The sequence below is a fragment of the Pseudophryne corroboree genome, chromosome 9 (genome assembly GCF_028390025.1).
Source record: "Pseudophryne corroboree isolate aPseCor3 chromosome 9, aPseCor3.hap2, whole genome shotgun sequence".
Taxonomy (NCBI): domain Eukaryota; kingdom Metazoa; phylum Chordata; class Amphibia; order Anura; family Myobatrachidae; genus Pseudophryne; species Pseudophryne corroboree.
The window spans coordinates 415989112-416009134 of record NC_086452.1 but is presented as its reverse complement, the minus strand read 5'-3'; the positions used below and the strand labels follow the sequence as shown (position 1 = coordinate 416009134).

General features: G+C 43.5%; 1 protein-coding gene across 1 annotated transcript in view; it reads left to right on the top strand.

Moving 5' to 3' along the window:
• The window catches only part of MAGI1 (membrane associated guanylate kinase, WW and PDZ domain containing 1), an 809094-nt gene that overhangs the window by 756035 nt on the left and 33036 nt on the right, over positions 1 to 20023 (top strand). The window contains exons 15-18 of the mRNA XM_063940923.1: positions 7648 to 7739; positions 9368 to 9560; positions 10084 to 10380; positions 14992 to 15195. Of these exons, the coding sequence (XP_063796993.1) occupies positions 7648 to 7739; positions 9368 to 9560; positions 10084 to 10380; positions 14992 to 15195 (786 nt within the window). The remainder of the gene's footprint in view (positions 1 to 7647; positions 7740 to 9367; positions 9561 to 10083; positions 10381 to 14991; positions 15196 to 20023) is intronic.

Here is a 20023-nt window from a genome sequence, read left to right as displayed (position 1 = left end):
ATGACCAGATAAATACCATTATTTTATTAACACGTAGTTTATGCTGCTTTCACATCGCAAACCCTGCTTTTAAAACGTTTCTTAAAACGGGTCTGAGCAGTTTAACCCCCTTCACATCGCATGTTGTAACCAGTATATTACCATTTCATTACCGTTTTGGTACCTTTCACACTGAACCCGTTTCACCCATAGAAAACAGTGGTTGTCATTGTAAATGGACTTTTCTGACCCACACATTATTAATAATTATTATTAATTATTAATAATTTGGCTAGTCGTACGATGGAACCCAGCAGCTTCAAGCATCTTTACCATGTTTTTGTATATTACTGCATCCTTCACTGTCCCAGTGATTTGTCTACATATTTCTTCATCCCCTCTGATCCTAAGCAGCTCCCTAACCTCCTCATCACTCCAATTTGCCATTTTAAACTGTATTCTGTATAATAAAACGCTTCTTCACTCTCATGTGTTTCCTCCAGTTTATTTCCTGCTTCTGCCTGGTGACATCACGCATGGAGACAGCCTATCACCTTCTGTGGTTTGGAAATACCGTTTCTGAGCCTTTTACACTGCACAATAAAACGGGTCTGAACCGGGTAGGACCCTGCTTTTTAACCGTTTCAAAATACCGGTATTTTGAAAACGGTAAATTCAAGGTGGCCCTTTCACATCGCAGCTAGAACCGTTGTGGAAGGCTTAAAAATCGGCAATTTACCGGGTTAAAGCTCCGATGTGAAAGGGGTATTAGCTTCATGTTTACGGGATGTCATGTTTCATTTTTCCACTGTGAAGCTAACTATTGCCAGTCTGAATATAGGGAAACGGGGTATGGAATATCTAGCAGCCAGTTGGATCAAAGGAGCATTCACAGTGGCTTAGTATAAGTGTGTTGATCTTGTGGGAGGCATGTGGTTATATTAGTAGTGGGAGGAGATTGGAGGTAGCACAAAGCTTCAGATTGAGAGTTATATAGTGGAAGGAACAGAGTCCCCCAACAGTGCAGAGAATATCAGCAGATGAGTAATGCATAACCCCTATGATTTTGGAGGATTGTTCTGTAATTAAGGTGGGGGCAGAGCTGGATCCACAGCATGACAGAGCAGAACAGGAGATTAGTGATGTGCTAGTAAGGACAGGGCTGCATGTGACCTGAGCAGAGTAATGGTGTGAGGATAGATAGATTTATATAATGGGAAGTGATGGGTCCCTAGCGGCTGGTATCCTTTATATTAAACAAAATATAGTCCAGTTGCTTTAAATTTATGTTGCTGCGGCATAGTCAACAGTTAACTTCACCAAAAACACTAGTTGTCTGTCATATACCTAACAAGTTTGCATCATAGACGTTGACAGGGGGCGTAGCCATGCATCTGAGGCGCTGGGCCACACCTTGCCTCCCCTAAAAACTCCCACTCATTGTGTGCATATCAGCTGTTCACCTCTGCCCAAATGTGCAGAACAGTGGTGAACGGATCATAACCTTCCAGTGTTCTCAATGCCGAAACAAGGACACTGAAGGTCAAGATGGTGGGACAGAACACTCATATTGGGACTGTGCCACCAAAATTTTTATATTTGAAAGGTACTCTTACATAAAGAATATACTAACATTCATTGATTCATATGTTACACTTCCATAATTTAACAGGACGTCATATTAACATTTGTTGTGCAAGTATGTTGGCGGGACAGTCCCGATTCATGGACCTCAGAAGAGTTGTTTATTGGGCGTATCAGGGAGCGCTTCATCAGATTAGGCGTGGCTTCTTTGAATTGATTTAGCTTGTCTCAATTTTGGAGGAAGTACAGTATGGTGTAGCAGACTACTGTATATACTATTATTCTATATAATCGGACATTTTAGGCTAGAAAGAGGCTGACCACAATGGCTGTCAATGGGATTACTAACCAGGAAGTGGGGGTGCATAGAAAATTATTAGTCTATTGTGTGTGTGTGTGTGTGTGTGTGTGTGTGTGTGTGTGTGTGTGTGTGTGTGTGTGTGTGTGTGTGTGTGTGTGTGTGTATTTATTTCTTTATTTTTGGATTATTATTTTTTGTGATTGTTATTAGTAGATATTTTATTTAAGCAGACCCTATTGCACAATATGAGGATTTTCCAATGTTTCAATCTGGCATCCATCAGGCCTCCTGTACAACAAGCCTATCACCTAACCACAAGTAGTATCCTTCCCCTTAATTATATTGATTTTTTTTTTTTCAAGAAAGTTCCTGATATTACTTTCTCTGCTTGACTCACTTAATGGTATTGACTTGCGGAGACCTCCACATAATCAATAGTGGTGAGAATCTGCTAAGGATCAGAAACAGTTTTCCGGTAATTCTCCACTGGGTGCCAAGATGACTTAAGTGATGCAGGGTTTTCATTCAGACATTGTTCATGTTCTCTTTCTCCTTACAGATAAAAAAATAAATAGCAACAATATTTTATACTCCTGGAATAATATACATTCTCTTTTCCTTATTTTAGTTCAGTCATTCTTCTACATTTAAGCTTTATACACATTTTCATACACACAACCCCCATCCCCACCCCCCCACAAAGAATATTGTTTGTATAATTGTGTGTGGTAGAAGGTGCAACCAGGGTGGCCTTAGGCACTTGCAGAGACTCAACTGTATGTCATTTGAATAAGATGTATAACATTTACATAGTAACATAGTTTCTGAGGTTGAAAAAAATACAATTTGTCCATTGAGTTAAACCTATTTATGATCTCTTGCACTGTATTATTTTTAAGACTAAAATGATCTGTTGTCAATGTCGGCCGTTGTGTTTATTCCTCTTTTGTTAACTATAGTGCGTGATCTACCCACCATAACCCTGTATAGCCTTATCCGTTAGGAATTTATCTAGCCCATTCTTAAAAGTATTGACGAGTCCGCCATTACTACTCTCTCAGGCAGAGAATACCAAACACGTATTGTCTGTACTGTGAAGAAACCTTTTTGCCGCTTTGTGCAAAATCTCCTCTCCTCTAACCTAAGCGGATGTCTACGTGTCCTCTGTGTCGATCTTATGAAAAACAGATCCTCCCCAAGCTCTGTGCATGGTCCTCTTATGTATATTTGTAAGTGTTAATCTCCTCTTTTCCAATGTAAACATTCCCAGTCTAGCAAGCCTTTCCTCGTATTCCAGCGTCTCCACCCCTTTAATCAGTTTGGTCGCCTGCCTCTGAACCTTTTCTAGTTCCAGGATATCCTTTTTGTAGTATGGTGCCCAAAATTGTGCACAGTATTGAAGATGTGGCCTCACTAGGGATTTATATAATGGCAGTATAACACTCTCATTCCTTGCATCAGTTCATCGCTTAATGCATGCTAATACCTTGTTTGCTGCATTCCTACTTTGGGTACTGCTGCTAAGTTTGTTATCTATGTGAACACCCAAGTCTTCCAGTACAGAATCCCCTAATTTTACCCCATTTAGTATGTAGGTGTTATTTTTTTCTTTGCTACCAAAGTGCATTACCTTTCACTTGTCTATGTTGAACCTCATTCTCAATTTTGCTGCCCATGCTTCAGGTTTAAATAAATCATTCTGAAGAGACTTGGCATTCCCCACCGAATTTATAACCTTACACAGTTTGGTATCATCTGCAAAAATTGATACCATGCTCTCTAGACCTACCTCTAGATCATTTATGAAAAAGTTGAACAGTAGTGGTCCAAGTACAGACCCTTGTTGCACACCACTAAGTACTTCAGTCCAATTTGAAGAAGTTTCATTTACCACAACTCGCTGCTCCCTATTATCTGACCAATTTCTAACCCAAGTGCATATTGACATATTTGTCACAGTCCCTATAGACCCACACACACACATTTGCTTAATTGTGAGAGTACTGTTGTAGCACACAGATTCTGGTTTAACCTGTTAATTATAATTTATCATTGCTAAGAGGTTTTTTTTTTAATGTGTTGTATGCACCTTTTTAATAATTTGTCTCTTTTACATATATAAATGTGCACCAATCTGGTAGTCAAAAGAAAAAAACGATTGGTTTGGTATGTATGAACAATGGGTTGTTTTTTCTAAACCTAATTCCCACTAGTTCCTCACTCTGGATCAGTCTGCATAGGCTAGCTGGCAAAGGAGTGCAGTCTGAGAACAGAATAGCATTTTGAGCTATACTGGTGGTCATTGGATACAGGCAGATGCAGCCATCTTAAAGGCAAGATGTTTATTGCTTATAAGCCCTTAAAAAAAACTAAAGGGGAGATGCATCAAACTGTGGAGAGGGATACATTACTGACCAATCAGCTCCTGTCATTTTTCAAATGCACTCTGTAACATGGCAGTTAGGAGCTTGTTGGGCGGTACTTTATCTCTCTCCAACGTTTGATGCAGCTCCCCCTTAGTTCCTTGCGGAAGGTACTTGGGACAATCACAGCAGGCAGATGTCACAGAAGTACCATGCTTATTAATGTTCAAAGGATACACATCTATTAGCGCCCAGTCTTGGTTTTTTTTACTGTATGTTCCCAATTGTAAAGCGCAATGAAATATGCTGCCATTATAGAAGTAACTGTTGTTGTCAATAATAATAATAACAATAATAATAATAAATGTTTGCTTATTTTTGACATTTTAAATAAAGAAAACAGGCGCGGATGAATAACAAATATTATCCCCATCTTAAAGTGTGCCTATGCACAACAGAGGCAGCCATTTTTAGGCAAAAGGAATCCGCCTATAGAGTCACTAGGTGCTAATGCTCTCACTGCACAAAGCTGAACTAAGTATGCGCTATCAGGGTTGGTTCCCCATAGTTGTGGGTGAATTGATTATAATTACTAATAGAAATAATTGTTATATTAAAAAAATAAATGGCATTGTTGGGGAAGGGGTAGCAACTTGCACTGAAGCAGTATACAGTATGGGGGTAATTCAGACCTGATCGCTCGTAGCTGTTTTTTGCAGTCCTGCGTTCGCATAGTTGCCGCCCACTGGGGAGTGTATTTTAGCAGTGCAAGTGTGCGATAGCATGTGCAGCCAAGCGGTACAAAAAAACTTTGTGCAGTTTCTGAGTTGTCCAGGACAACGCTGCGAACTCTTCAGCCTGTCCGAGGCCGGAATTGACATCAGACACCCGCCCTGCAAACGCTTGGACACGCCTGTGTTTTTCCAACCACTCCCTGAAAACGGTCAGTTGCCACCCACAAACGCCTTCTTCCTGTCAATCTCCTTACGATCGGCTGTGCGAATGGATTCTTCGTAAAACCCATCGCACAGCAACGATCTGCTTTGTACTCGTGCAACGCGCCTGCGCATTGCGGTGCATACGCATGCTCAGTTCTGACCTGATCGCAGCGCTGCAAAAAAATGCTAGCGAGCGATCAGGTCTGAATTACTCCCTATATTCGGAATTGCGCAAGGAACACTGGACTGCTTTAGAACCTAACTGATGAATAAGAACCATAATGGCTCTTAAGGTTTGTTCTTAACACCAGAAGAATGATGAGATTAACCGGTATAAACTCAATGTATGAGAGAAGAGTCCGGGGAATGACCACCTGAAATCTAACAGACATTGGGGGTCATTCCGAGTTGATCACTAGCTGAAAATGTTCACTGCGCAGTGATGATGCAAAAAAGGCACTTCTGCATATGCGGCGCAATGCGCACGCGCGACGTACTTTCACAACGGCCGATGTAGTTTAACACAAGGTCTAGCGAAGCTTTTCAGTCGCACTGCTGGCCGCAGAGTGATTGACAGGAAGTGGGCGTTTCTGGGTGTCAACTGACCGTTTTCAGGGAGTGTTCGGAAAAACGCAGGCGTGGCTGGGCAAACGCAGGGTGTGTTCATGACGTCAAAACAGGAACTGAACAGTCTGAAGTGATCGCAAGTGCTGAGTAGGTCTGAAGCTACTCTGAAACTGCACAAATTATTTTGTAGCCGCTGTGCGATCCTTTCGTTCGCACTTCTGCTAAGCTAAAATACACTCCCAGTGGGAGGCGGCATAGCCTTTGCACGGCTGCTAAAAACAGCTAGCGAGCGATCAACTCAGAATGACTCCTATTGTTCAGTAGAACGGGGAAACACTGCAATGTAATTTATAATTACAAATAAGATAACATTTCAAAAGTTGGCAGGCACAAAGTAGTCTGGCAATTGGTTGATCGGGAATGCACGGAAAAGAGCTTGTTTTATTAATTGTAGGCTAATGGCATTTTGGTTTTGCAGCTACTAAATAATGTTTTTGGGAGTATAAGTTGTATATTACTATGTTGCTAGTTGACCCAACACAATAATTGGCAGAATTGTTTTTCTCTGCTGATCCTGTAGCGTTGATTATTTTTATAGCTCCATCCAATGGTTTTTTTTGGGGAGCATATCTTGGAAAAAAATAATGCAATATAAAGGGATATACTGTGTGCATGCCAGCAGTGCAAAGTGAATATATTTTGCATAATTATTTTTCTTTTTTTTTGCCTTCATGTCACCATGACCTCCATTGCTGTCAGGTCACCGTAACCAGATTAATGGAACCCCCTTTACAAAATAGGTTCATTAGCCCATATCTAACATTAGTTTAGAGTCATTTATGCTATTGGAAAGATACAGTTACTGCAGGAAAGCCAAATGAGCCTCAAAGAGCCCTCAATGCCTACACTGGGTAAATGTGCCCGTTTTGTGTGGGCGGCATGAAACTGTAGCCTGGTAATTTAATAGGAACCAACGCCACGTGAATATTGATTATGCAATATGAAGGTCCTCAGTGATGTTTCTGGTCTCTGGCACTTTAATAAGCTAAGTTCTCAGGAATGTTTACAGCACGGTGGTTAGTATTGCTGCCCTGAGGTCCTTGGTTTGGTTCTGTTCAGGGCCCAGTATGTGCGGAATTTGTATGTTCTCCCATGTTTACCCCAGTTTCTTCCCACTCTCCAAAGACACAGATGGCAGTTTCTTCATACTTGCTGACTTTCTGGTTGCTCCCTCTGGGAAGGTGGCGCAGCAAAGTGAGGTGGGCGTGATATGTCAAAGTGGGTGGTGATGGCATGATTGTATCAGTGTGGCCTGGCCCCTGCTACTCATCGTCTCGAATACCGACATTGTGAAGCGGGAGGAGGGGTCACGATGATGTGAGTCAGTGTGAATCATGTTCAGCCACCTGAACCACCAACTTCACTTGGGGGGGAGTGGGCAGCCATAGCACAATGGCGGGAAGCCTCCAGGAGACTTGCCCACTCTTTCGGGAGCCCAGGAGAACCACATGAGATTCGGGTGCTTTTTGGATGTTCTGGGAGAGCGGACAAGTATGAGACAATTGTCTTGGAGGGTAAAATGAACCCTAGTGTATTTGTGTGCCCATGTGTTAGATAATATTGATTGAAAGCTGCACTGGCTCAGGGGCTGATGTGAATGATTGCCTATCCTGTGTAAAACGCGGTGTGGTATAACGGCAACATAAATAAACAGAGTTTCAGACAGCAGGCCAGTCAGTCCGGCAGTTATAGTAGGCTGCTGAACAGCAAGCCATCTCTTCCCTCAAGCGCTCGCATAGATCTCCTCCGCGCAGTGGAAAGCAGTTAAAAATTAATGCCTCATGCCACGCATTGTTCTTGCTTTTTGCATGTAAAATAATATTGCATTCCTTTTTATGTTATCTGTTTTTTCAAGTTCCAGATTTTCAAGAGCATGATATCTTTTTATGGAGGAAAGAAACTGGTTTTGGCTTCAGAATTCTTGGCGGGAATGAGCCAGGGGAACCAGTAAGTACTTTGGCTGCTTGGGGTGTAGGTCGAATTCTGATGACTGGCTGAAGTGTGTTTCATACAGTAAGATGCTCTGCCCTTTATATCTATATGCCGCCTGGGATAAAGTACTCCCCTTTCCTTATCGTTAGCACCAACCTGCCTACACGTACACACATACAGTAGCATCATCATATTGCGTTTCCAATATACAGTGGTAACAAACTGTATTTGCATATGCTATAGGAGGACCAATTCTGGTGCCCAGTCTATTATTGAAGTATCAGAGCTATCTTATTAATTATTTAATTAATTACAGCACTACAAACTATGTTGGCGCTTTGTCAAAAAAGGATGGTAATAATAATAATATGCTGTGTGACTAATCCTTTGAGTGCCACCAATACATTAGTACTGTACAGTATGTGTAATAAAAAAATTATTTTTTTTACTTTATGTCCATCACAGCTCCCACCGACTTTGCTCGGGAATGAAACTTCCCTGTTAGCTACAATGTATATGATACACAAGTCTTTTTATGTATACCGACAGCGTGGCGAGCGCACAAGAGACCCTTGCGTGCTCGTCACGCTGCGGGCACGGCGCGCTACGCTATTTATTCTCCCTCCAGGGGAGTCTTGGACACCCCAAGAGTGAAAATAGTCGTCGGCATGCCGGCTGTCGGGATTACGGTGCTGGGATCCCGACAGCCGGCATATCAAGTGCCACCTGTTCTACAAGGAGTTCTGGAACACATTTAAGTTTCTCCTGTATCATCGGTCGCAATGTTCAACTGCAACGGCAGGTAGCTTACTCAGGCTTGCCATCGCAGGGCAGCTTGCGAGGCCAAGGAAACTGTGTCTCGGAACACAGTCCTTGGCTTCGCCACTTCCGGAAAATGGGGGCAACATTACACCATATTTCCAAGCGCTGGCCTCCCGCGTCCCTCCCCGCGAACGCCTCTACCTGTCACTAAGGAAGAGGCGTTCACATACCTGCGCCGCAAACGCAGGACACATTTTCCACATGCGTACTGAATCACCCCCTGTGTTGATTCATTTGACATGTGACACTTGTATATCTGCGTGCGACTAACTCTGTATACGAAACACAATAAAACTTTGCTTGGAAAAAAAGCCCCGGCCGCTGCATCGTTGCACGTCGTATACAGATTCAGACTCAGTCACACACACACGTACAAGTGTCACATCAAATTAATCAGGACAATCTCCTGGTGCGTTGGCAAAAACGACACGTGACGCTAGCAGCTGTGCGGAACATGGTGCGCTGGGAGGGGCTGTTTGACGTGCGCAGCAATAGCGTATGAGGACACATTTATATTTGAGATATTTACTGTATTACCCTCTTAATACATCTGGGAAATACTAAATGAATGCAAAAATGCTTAGAATGCTTCTGTAAAAAAAAAAAAAAAAAGATATTAATAAATAGCCCCCGTAAGTTCCAACAATTTTCTATATAAAGAGAAGCTCTGAGAATAGACCGCTACAGCCCTGAAAAGCACTAACACATCCAACAGCACCACCCTGTTCTAGTGTACTATGCATACTACAAGTCACAGCTGTCCATAGTGTATCGTTACTTGAGATGTGCCCCCTGGCTAATGGTCTTTCTTTTCCCATCAGATATTCATAGGTCACATTGTACCTCTGGGATCAGCCGATGCAGACGGTCGGCTGAGGTCAGGCGATGAACTGATCTGTGTGGACGGAACCGCTGTGGTTGGGAAGTCCCATCAACTTGTAGTACAGCTCATGCAGCAGGCAGCCAAACAAGGTCACGTCAATTTAACCATAAGGCGCAAAGTAGTTTATCCAGGTGGGTCGACACTATATGCTCCAAATATGATCAGAGTACGTGATGTCATACTGTGATAGGAGGGCCGCTGTCATTTTAAGAATTGGAATCTGTGGCATTGTGGGAAATTATGTAGAGTTATTGTAAAAGGTGGTTCTTTCCATTGCAATGAGATTCTTCCCATTGGTTCCCAAGCATAAGCATTAGCAGTGTGTTCCAGAGAGCGGGAGGTGCTCATATTGACAGCGAGATAGAATTTTGCTAATAGGGTGCACTTTAGTTGTTCCACTGTTTCTTCATGACCGTGTCGCACGGACGTGTTTTATGATCACTATGGGCGGGGCTTGTTTCACATAGAAATACAAATTAACTATGCAAAATAGTTTGTGTGCAGTTGCGATAATTCCGGAGGCAACTGGATATTCTATGCTAGATTGTATCTTTCACTTTAATATGTTGGGCTGTGGTCTTCTTGTCTGTGTTGGCGCTCTCTCTCCCACCCCTATTCTTCTGACAAGTATTGTACCTTTTGTTGTCTTTTTAGTCCCCAAAACAGAAAATGATGTCCCAGCTTCACCAGCATCTTCCCACCATAGCAGCAACCAACCTGCCTCGTTAACAGAGGAGAAACGCACACCACAAGGCAGCCAGAACTCGCTAAACACAGTCAGCTCCGGCAGCGGCTCCACCAGTGGAATTGGGAGCGGAGGTGGAGGTGGGAGCGGCTTAGTCAGCACTGTGGTTCAGCCGTATGATGTGGAAATTCGCCGAGGTGAAAATGAAGGCTTTGGGTTTGTCATCGTGTCGTCCGTCAGCAGGCCGGAAGCTGGAACAACTTTTGGTAAGTGCAGCGCGACTCTCTAAAGTAATGGAGCAGTAAATATTAGGTACGGAGAAGGACAAGCCCGCTAATGTCATAAATTGGTATAAAATGTCAAACAAATACATTATTATAAGCAGGGGCACAGGATGGAGATATAAAGGGCCTGGACCTGCTTAGGGGGCCCACCACTGGCTTATACTGTTGGGTCTTCCCAGGGCCCATGGATTTGGCCCAGCAATGGCATCTGTAGAGATGGATTATGGGTGAGGGGAAACACAGGGACAAGAGAATGCATGAATAATTAGCCTACCTATTAGTCGGCGACATCACATACTCTCCCAACCCACTCAGAATACACGCCCTTTACTTGCTTTTGCTAAGGCTGCAAACATGGCTGTATGACTAGGAGTGTCTATGCCGGCACATCACCTCTCTTTGCCGATGAAGGCCGTGGAACCTGGGTAGGTCCAATATATTGCTGACTCTTTGGATCCTGGTTGCCTCCATTGTATATGAAAATCAAGCCGTTCGGGGGTGATCAGAGATGCAGTAGTGGATCGCCATGCGTTCTCAGTGCGTCTCTGATATATGCACAGATTTAAAACATTGAGAACTTGCTGCCGATGTTCTAAATCTATCCCCCTTTGAATCCGGTGACCTGACCTGGCTCATGTTGGTAACCTGGCCATTAATCAAAAACCAAAGCTACCGGTTTTGACTTAACGATATTTGTGCAGTTTCTTATATTGTGTTTCGTCAGCACAAACAGCGCACATTTAAATTGTTAGGGTTTTTTATTTTTTGTGTGTAATGCAAATCTAAGTTGAAGGATTATGCTCTCAGAATTTATTTCCCCTCTGGCTTTATTCCATTAAGAAGGCAACTGTCATCCGAAGCCCCAAGAGAACAGTAAAACTTTGTTATTTTTAAGAAATCTTCAGCGCAACTGTTGGTTTACGGCTCGGCCGCAGTGTTTCGGGAGCAATAAAATCAGTCCTAGAATTCTGTGTGAATAGAGGCCGTAATCAGCATATTGGCTTTCACTCTAAATAAAATATAAGATCTTGTAACATTTTGTTTACATTGATCTTGGAGACTAATCAAAGCACATTTTTTAAAACAGGGCGCAAAACCAATGTATGTTTTATTATTATAAATATTTTAGACATATTGAATAAAGAAAAAAAAAAGCCCTGAAAAAAGATGCGTCGCAGCCTTCAAACCGCGGATAATTAGATCACTTTAGAATGTGGAGAGGGTTTGGGTTACTATTACAGAAATAAACGAGTGTATTGTGGATTTAAATCCGATGCATTATGATGGCTGTTGTACCCTCATACGATTTTCATCTACCCCCAGGGAGATCTGTGTTCTAGCAAATGACTCCTCCCCTTATAAGAATCATTCTCTGGGTACAGATGTGTTCTTACTTAGCTTTGCTGAAATGGTGCCTGTCAAAGACCTCCCTATCTCCCGCCATGGTGATGATGTCACCCGTTCTCCAAACTGCAATGCATTGCACCATCACAAGGTGGCTTGTGTTCCGCTTGTAATCTGCGGTAACCTGCAATTTGCCAGCTTTCGTAAAAGATTACCAAATCATCTGCAAAAGATTGACAGAATATTAGCAAAACAGTAGCAAAAAAAAATGAAGACTAGACTGTGTTGCTTTGTGTCCATATGACTAACATTGCAGCTAAACATGGAAAGCCCAGTTGTCGTACAATGATCTATGACAAACAGTAGACAAAGAACATGATTCATAATCTGCTAAATTGTTTTACACCTTTTTTTGCTCAGTTTCTTTTGCTATTTTTTTGTGACTTTTCACAATTGAAAACGCTATGAGAAAATCCGTTACTGGTTCGCGAAACCTTAGCGCAAGATGATATCCTTAACAGAGCAAGCCATCCTACGCTGTTCTGTGTCACGCCGCGAGCAAAGCTAAGTAAGGACACAGCTGTAAATATACAAACAGCCAAGTTTTTATCAACCGTGTTCAAATTCATACTGTGAATGTCCCAAGATTTATCGCCTTATGACTTAAACAGCTCTGTCCTCCATCTACTTATGTTACCATCTCAGAAAATGTTTGCCCATTTTTTTTTTTATGTGTATATATTTTTTTTTATGTGAAGCGTCTGTTACCTGCAGCTATGTTGTCGTTTGAACCAATATTTTTCCACGTTCAGCCTATCCAGTTGCTAGGAACCAAACTCATGAATACTATTCACAAACTCATTGATGTCACTGGTGCCAAGTGTGCTGATGGGGCGCGTTGTCATCAGTGTTGGTTCAGACCACAGAATAGCTGCCTCTGATAACTGCAGGTAGGGATGGACTTGGGGCCGACATCGGCCCTGGCAATGTGCGTGCACGCGTGCACATGACAGGGGCGTGCAGACACTACCAACGGGAGCATGCCGTGAGTCAGTGGGGCATGGACTCGTGGCACGCCCCCATTACCATGGAGATGGGTGGGGTCATTCCGCGAGTCAGGGGTCATGGATTCGCAGCACTCCTCCATTTCCATGGAGACAAGCAGGGGGGCAGGGGAACAGCCAGACCAGAGAGCTGTAGGCTGCACTGCATTCGGCCTTCCCAGCTCTCTGTGTGACAGGACCAGCCCATCGGCCCTTCTTGCATTTGCCAGGAGTGCCAGATGGGCAGTCCGGCCCTGACTGCAGGCAATCGATGTGCTCCCACATTCCCCGTTACATTTGCGTTGTCTTAATATAAAGCTTGGATTATATTAGTGCAGAAAATGAAATGCAAACATTTGCTTTGTGTGGATTACTGGTGTATTGCTCTATTTGTGCATGATTTGCTCTCCGCACCTCTCCTCTTCCTGTTCTCTGTTGTCTTCATATGTACGTCCTCTATTGGCTTTGCTTAATGTTCTTATTTTGCGGTGATTAGACTTTCCCCCTGCTTATTGCTGCAGTGCTCAGTGTCGGAGGTGAAAGGGGGTGCAGCTTACTGACTTACACATAGCAATGATCATTTACACCCAGCGGTGAAGGGAACATTGGCAAGCATGAAAGGGCCATTTGTCTTCCAGGAGTTAGTGGGGCTTATTCAGAGGGCAAATGAGCAGACCCCAGTGGGAAACACCAAGCAGAAATGCAGTTTTATAAAGGCTCCGTGCATCACCTGCGGGGTTTGCTGAAAATAGATTTGGCAAATTAATTTTTGGCTTAGTACTTTGCTTTTCAGTGCATGAAAAATAGATTTGATCTATTTTTTGCTGTTGCTTTGTTGTTTCCGTGCATGTCAGGATGACGGGCTCCATCGTTCACTAAATTCAGTTAGTAAAACTATCAAAATTGCCTGAAGGGGAAATTTATCAAATATTAAGACTTGGTCCTGAGAATGAGAGATTCTTATTGTGGCAATAAAGACTGTGTGATCGCAGGCATTCATCAATATTTAACATGCAGGGGCACGGGCTCCGATAGGGCATAAGTTACAGCATACTGCTGTTTGCACTCTGGGCCTAATTCAGACCTGATTGCTCGCTAGGGTTTTTTTTGCACTGCTGCGAACAAATAGTCGCAGCCCATAGGGGAGTGTATTTTTACTTTGCAAGTGTGCGATCGCATGTGCAGCCGAGCGGTACAAAAAGAGTTTGTGCAGTTTCTGAGTTGCCCAGGACTTACTTAGCCGCTGCGATCACTTCGGCCTGTCCGGGGCCGGAATTGATGTCAGACACCCGCCCTGCAAACGCTTGGACACGCCTGCGTTTTTCCAACCACTCCCTGAAAACGGTCAGTTGCCACCCACAAACGCCTTCTTCCTGTCAATCTCCTTGCGAGCGGCCGTCCGAATGGATTCTTCACACAAACCCATCGCTAAGCGGCGATCAGCTTTGTATCTGTGAGACGTGCCTGCGCATTGCAGTTCTGATCTGATCACAGCGCTGCAAAAAACGCTAGCGAGCGATCAGGTCTGAATTACCCCCTCTGTCGCTTTAAAGTCACCTTATAGTCGTGCAGACATGAGCCTAGAACCTGGTGTTTTACGCGTCAACACACATCAACCCAGGTTTGGCTTATGTCTGAAAGGGTCTACCCGGGTTGAAAGCCCCAGGTCCGCAACCCTGCTCACTAGCAGGGTTTTTCCCGGGCTTGCAACCCGAGTAGACGGCCTGGCTTAGGTCTGAAAGTTGCGACCCGGCTCTTGATGACCCCGGTAACGCCTAAAAGAAATTGATTGGCCGGAGACAGTAGCTCTTGGAGATCATCTCCAAGTGCCCACTAAATGCCAGAAGACCCGGGTCCAGTGTGAAGGGTGATGACCTGGGAATAACCTGGGTCATCACCCATGTGTGAAAGGTGTAGCCCAGCTTCAACCCGTGCTCTTTGTCCTGGGTCTGAGACGGGTAATTATGTCTGAAAGGGGCTTAAATGTTCCCTTCATACTGAAGAGTTAGCAGCTTTACCTTTAACATTTTGGTATACTGGCTGCCATCTCATCTTGCCAATGTTCCTTCCTCTTCAGCAACACTACTCACCTAATAATGTTTGCTTAATGCATTATTAACCCTAAACCTTCTGTTTCCTTTCTCAATCCTTCTCTTCTATCCCTACGATGTCTTGTCACTTTAACAAACATTGGGACATACAAAAGCCGGAAATGCATGTGTGGCCATGCCTCATAAAATAGGTCGGATAATAGAGGGAAGCCCAGCTGACCGGTGCGGGAAGCTCAAGGTGGGAGACCGGATCCTGGCCGTTAACGGGTGCTCAATCACCAACAAGTCGCATTCGGACATTGTCAACTTAATCAAAGAAGCTGGAAACACTGTAACTCTGCGCATCATTCCTGGAGATGGTAAATGATTCTTTCTTTTCTTTTATTGTCTGTTGATATTTCAAGTATTTTCACATATTGGGGCAGATGTATTATGCCTGGAGAAGTGATAAGTGCAAGGTGATAACGCACCAGCCAATCATTACGGATTTAAAAAATGACAGGAGCTGATTGGCTGGTGCGTTATCACCTTGCACTTATCACTGCTTTATCACTTCTTTATCCCTTCTCCAGGCTTAATACATCTGCCCCAATATGTATTGCACCATTGTGCTATGTGTTTAGCTGTAATGCATATACAGATGTAGCCATGCTGTTTGTGGTTGTGACTAGCTGCGGGTGCTACTCATTTGGCGTGATGCGTGCGCATGCCTATATTCGCAACCCACGATCCATAGGCATTACATTGCCTAATCGTGGGTGTGAATAGTGGTAAAGCGGCATACCAGATTGCACATGCGGCCGTGCCGTGGAATGAATGAGTTCATCTCCATTATATCTTTGATGAACTCAGTTTATTAGCCTTTAGACCTGGGAAAGTTCACAGCAGCCCAGAGTATTTCAGTGCAGATCCTGTAGGAGGTCATGACCGGTTATCATGTGTGTGATGTATGTTCGAGATCTTTATGTGACAAGGGCCAGAGTCATGATGTGAGCAGGGAATTGAGGCACATGGAAAGCCAGTCGAGAAGATGTATCAAACCTCCTAAAAGGACAAGTGGAGAAGTTGCCTGTAGCAACCAGTCAGCTTACAGATATCATTACATAGAGTGCACTAGTAAAATAATAGCTGACTTGTCCCCTTTACAAGATTTGATATAGCTTTAACTAAAGGTGAAGTGCATCAAGCCTTGGAGGGAGATAAAGTGGGAAATTTCTCCAAAATAAGCAATCCGTTTCTTACTGTCAATTCAAAGACTGTGCTAAGTACAGTGCATCCGGAAAGTGTTCACTTTTTCCACATTTTGTTATTTTACAAAATGCAAAAAAATCTCAAAAATACTTTTTCACGTTGTCATTTATGGGGTACTGTGTGTAGAATTTTGAGGGGGAAAAATAAATGTATTCCCTTTTCGAATAAGGCTGTAACATAACAAAATGTGGAAAAAGTGAAGCGCTGTGAATACTTTCCGGATGCACTGTAAATAACAAATTCTGATAGGTTGCTTTGGGCAACTTCTCCACTTTATCTCTCTCCAATGTGTGATCTTCCCTGAGAGAGAGAGAGAGTGCAAAGGGCAAAGGGCAGGGTCCATCAACTAGAAACCTATAATTCCTGGTGGAACAAATGTAAAATCCATTTTCGAAAACAATGATCCAATATCTAAAGCAGCAGTGAGATTTGTACTTGGGGGCAATACTATTTTATACTGTTTGGTATTAGCCCTAGCAAGGAGCTCTGAGCTACCCAGGACTTCTCACTGTTTGTATTTGTTTGGAACTGATAAAGCTATGTCATTTTGAAGAGCAAGCAACATGGCTGCCATCACTCATGTTAAGAAGTGCGGTCTGTAATACAGATTATTTTATCCATGTTTACTTGATGGAAAAATAAATCCTTTTTTATATATTGGTGGACTGTAGCTGCTAAGGCCATGATGGAAATGGATAGGCTCTGCCTTTCATGTCTTGTGTTTATTTCTCAGCCATGAATTGTGGGGTTGCTTCTGGTAGACATGTAATGTGACATGCTTGGCTTGGTCCCAGTGTTGAAACAAATAGCTGATATTAACTAGGATATTTCCCGAAGGCCAATACTTGCCAGTACTGTTAGTAGAAGGGTTGCTTTGCTAGACATTTATCATTTTGTGCCAAAATTTAGCTCAGGGTTCTTTTTCCCTTTTGGAAAAGAAAGTCACACAGAACCCAAGTATTTGCCCATCCAATTGGCAGTAGCCAGTGTACAGATTGCTAAGAACAGGTGGCAGTTCTCTTATTTCCAGAGAGGAGTGTACAGCAGTTCTTAAATATTAAGTGCCAAACAAACCTTCATGGTTCCATATTTCAGTTATTCAATGTCTGCATCATCCCTCAATTAAATTAATTCACTGAGTAGGCCCTAAAATGATATAAAAAACAATTTATTGGTAGCTTGCAACACCCACACCTTGAGCAAGGGCACTATCATATTATAGGGCCCCACAAAATGTTTCTCTTAAATCAGAATCAACTTTATTGACCATGTATACTAGGAATTGTTTGCGGTGTACAATGCTTCGCCAAATAACAAAAGGAAAAGGCATAACAAAAACACACATAACATACATTAGTATAAAACACTGATTACAATTACATAGCAGTTCATTGCACCAGACTTATTAGGCATAATTTAGTAAGTAGACAGCTAGTGGAAAGAAGCTTTTTTGGGGTTCTGGTCAACTTGACGAGAATGGACCTATAATGCCTGCCTGATGGAAGTGTTTCAAACAGGACGTGACCAGGGTGCAGCTTGTCTGCCACAATTTTCCCTGCACGCTTCTTGACTCTGGACAGGTAGAGGTCCTGAACAAAGGGGAGAACTGCTCCAACAATCTTTTCTGCTGTCTTCACCACCCTCTGTAGCCTCCGTCTGTCACACTCATTGGCAGCTCCATACCAGACTGTGATTGAAGAGCATAAAACAGACTCCACAGTGGCTGTGTAGAAGATAATCAGCAGTTTCTGTGAAATATTGAATTTCCTGAGTTGCCTCAGGAAGAACCACCACTGTTGCTCCTTCTTGACAATGGAGCCTATATTTTGCCCCCATTTAAGGTTATGGGAAATTGTGGACCCCAGAAATTTAAAGGCGTCAACCCACGACACCACGCTATCGGCTATCACAAGTGGGTGCATGACAGCAGGTTTCCTTCTAAAATCTACCATCATCTCAACCGTTTTAAGGGGATTTAGGTTGAGGTTGTTCCTGCCGCACCACTGTGACAGCCGATCCACCTCGCTTCTGTAAGCAGCCTCCGTCTTTGATTAATCCAATGATGATAGTATCATCTGCAAATTGTATGATTTTTATCGATTGCTCAGCCAAAATACAGTCATTGGTGTATAAAGAGAAAAGCAGGGGAAAAAGAACACATCCTTGGGGGGCCCCTGTGCTGATCGAACGCACACTGGATGAAAACTTCCCTACTTTCTCCACCTGTGTCCTTGCTGTCAAAAAATCTGCAATCCAGGAGCATGTTGATACAGGAACCCCTAAGGAGAGAAGTTTGGACTGCAGGACACTAGGGACAATTGTAATAAATGCTGAACTAAAGTCAACAAATAAAACCCTTGCATAGGTGCCTGGTCGATCCAAGTGCTGTAAGATATAATGTAACGCCAGATTGACTGCATCCTCAACACTCCTGTTTGCACGGTATGCGAACTGCAAAGGATCCAAGTGAGTGTTAGTCGCCTCTTTCAGGTGGTTCAGCACCAGCTGCTCAAACACTTTCATGGCCACCGATGTTAATGCAATTGGCCTGTAATCGTTCAGATCTTTTACGGTTGAGTTCTTGGGAACCGGAACAATTATTGAGCGTTTAAAGCAGGAGGGAACCTTACACATCTCCAGCGAGGAATGAAAGATCATGGTAAAAATAGGAGCAAGCTGAACAGCACAGATCTTCAGGGCAGAGGGTGACACACCGTCCGGACCTGTCACTTTCCTATGTTTGACCCTTTTAAACATGTCTTCCACCTCTCCTGGACCCACCCTCAATGCCTGGGAGGGGGTATCTTTACCCAAATTAGGGATAAGACTAAAACTGGGGGCTTCCCTCTCAAATCTGCAATAAAAACTGTTCAGCTCATCTGCCAGTTCATGACGCATGACAGTGGGGTTAGGAGGTTTCTTATAACGGGTCATAACTTGCATACTTCTCCAAACTGTTGCAGTGTCGTTAGCTGAAAGATTGTTTGTCAGCCTGTTGGAGAACTGCTTTTTCGCCAGCCTAATTTCATGAGTCAGGGAGTTTCTGGACAGTTTATACCGGTGCCTAGCCCCACTGCTATACGCCTGCTCCTTGGCCCGGCGGAGCTTCCTCAGCTGATCACTGAACCACGGCTTGTTGTTAAAAGTGCGAGATGTTTTAATTGGCACATACAAGTCCTCGCAAAAACTGATGTAAGATGTCACTACATCAGCCAGTTTGTCTACATCAGAAGCAGAAGTTTAAAAAAACAAACAAACCGTGCAGTCAAAACAGGCCTGAAGCTTCAGCTTAGCATCGCTTGTCCAGCTTTTAACGGACCTGACCACAGGCGTTGCCCATCTCAACTTATGGATGTAAGTTGGAAGAAGGTGGACTAGGCAGTGGTCAGAAAGGCCTAAGGCTGCGTGAGGGATAGCACGGTAGGCAGCCTTGATGGTAGTATAGCAGTGATCCAGAATGCGTCCTTCCCTTGTTGGTCATTTAACTTGCTGCTTGAATTTCAGTAGCTCCTGGCTCAAATTTGCACTGTTGAAATCACCCAGTAGCGCAATAAGCGGTGAATCCGCTCTTTGTCAAACTTTGCCAAACTTCATCGCCGCCAGAAGAGACACTGAGACAGGTAGATGAGTCACAGGTAGAAGAGACACTGAGACAGGTAGATGAGTCACAGGTAGAAGAGACACTGAGACAGGTAGAGGAGAGTCACAGGTAGAAGAGACACTGAGACAGGTAGAGGAGAGTCACAGGTAGAAGAGACACTGAGACAGGTAGAGGAGAGTCACAGGTAGAAGAGACACTGAGACAGGTAGAGGAGAGTCCCAGGTAGAAGAGACATTGAGACAGGTACAGATGGAGCCTCCGTTATCTTAGCTGGCTGAAGCGTTAGTCGGATCAGTCATACACAGCGTTCCTGGGCGCAAGGAGGCTTGCCTAGT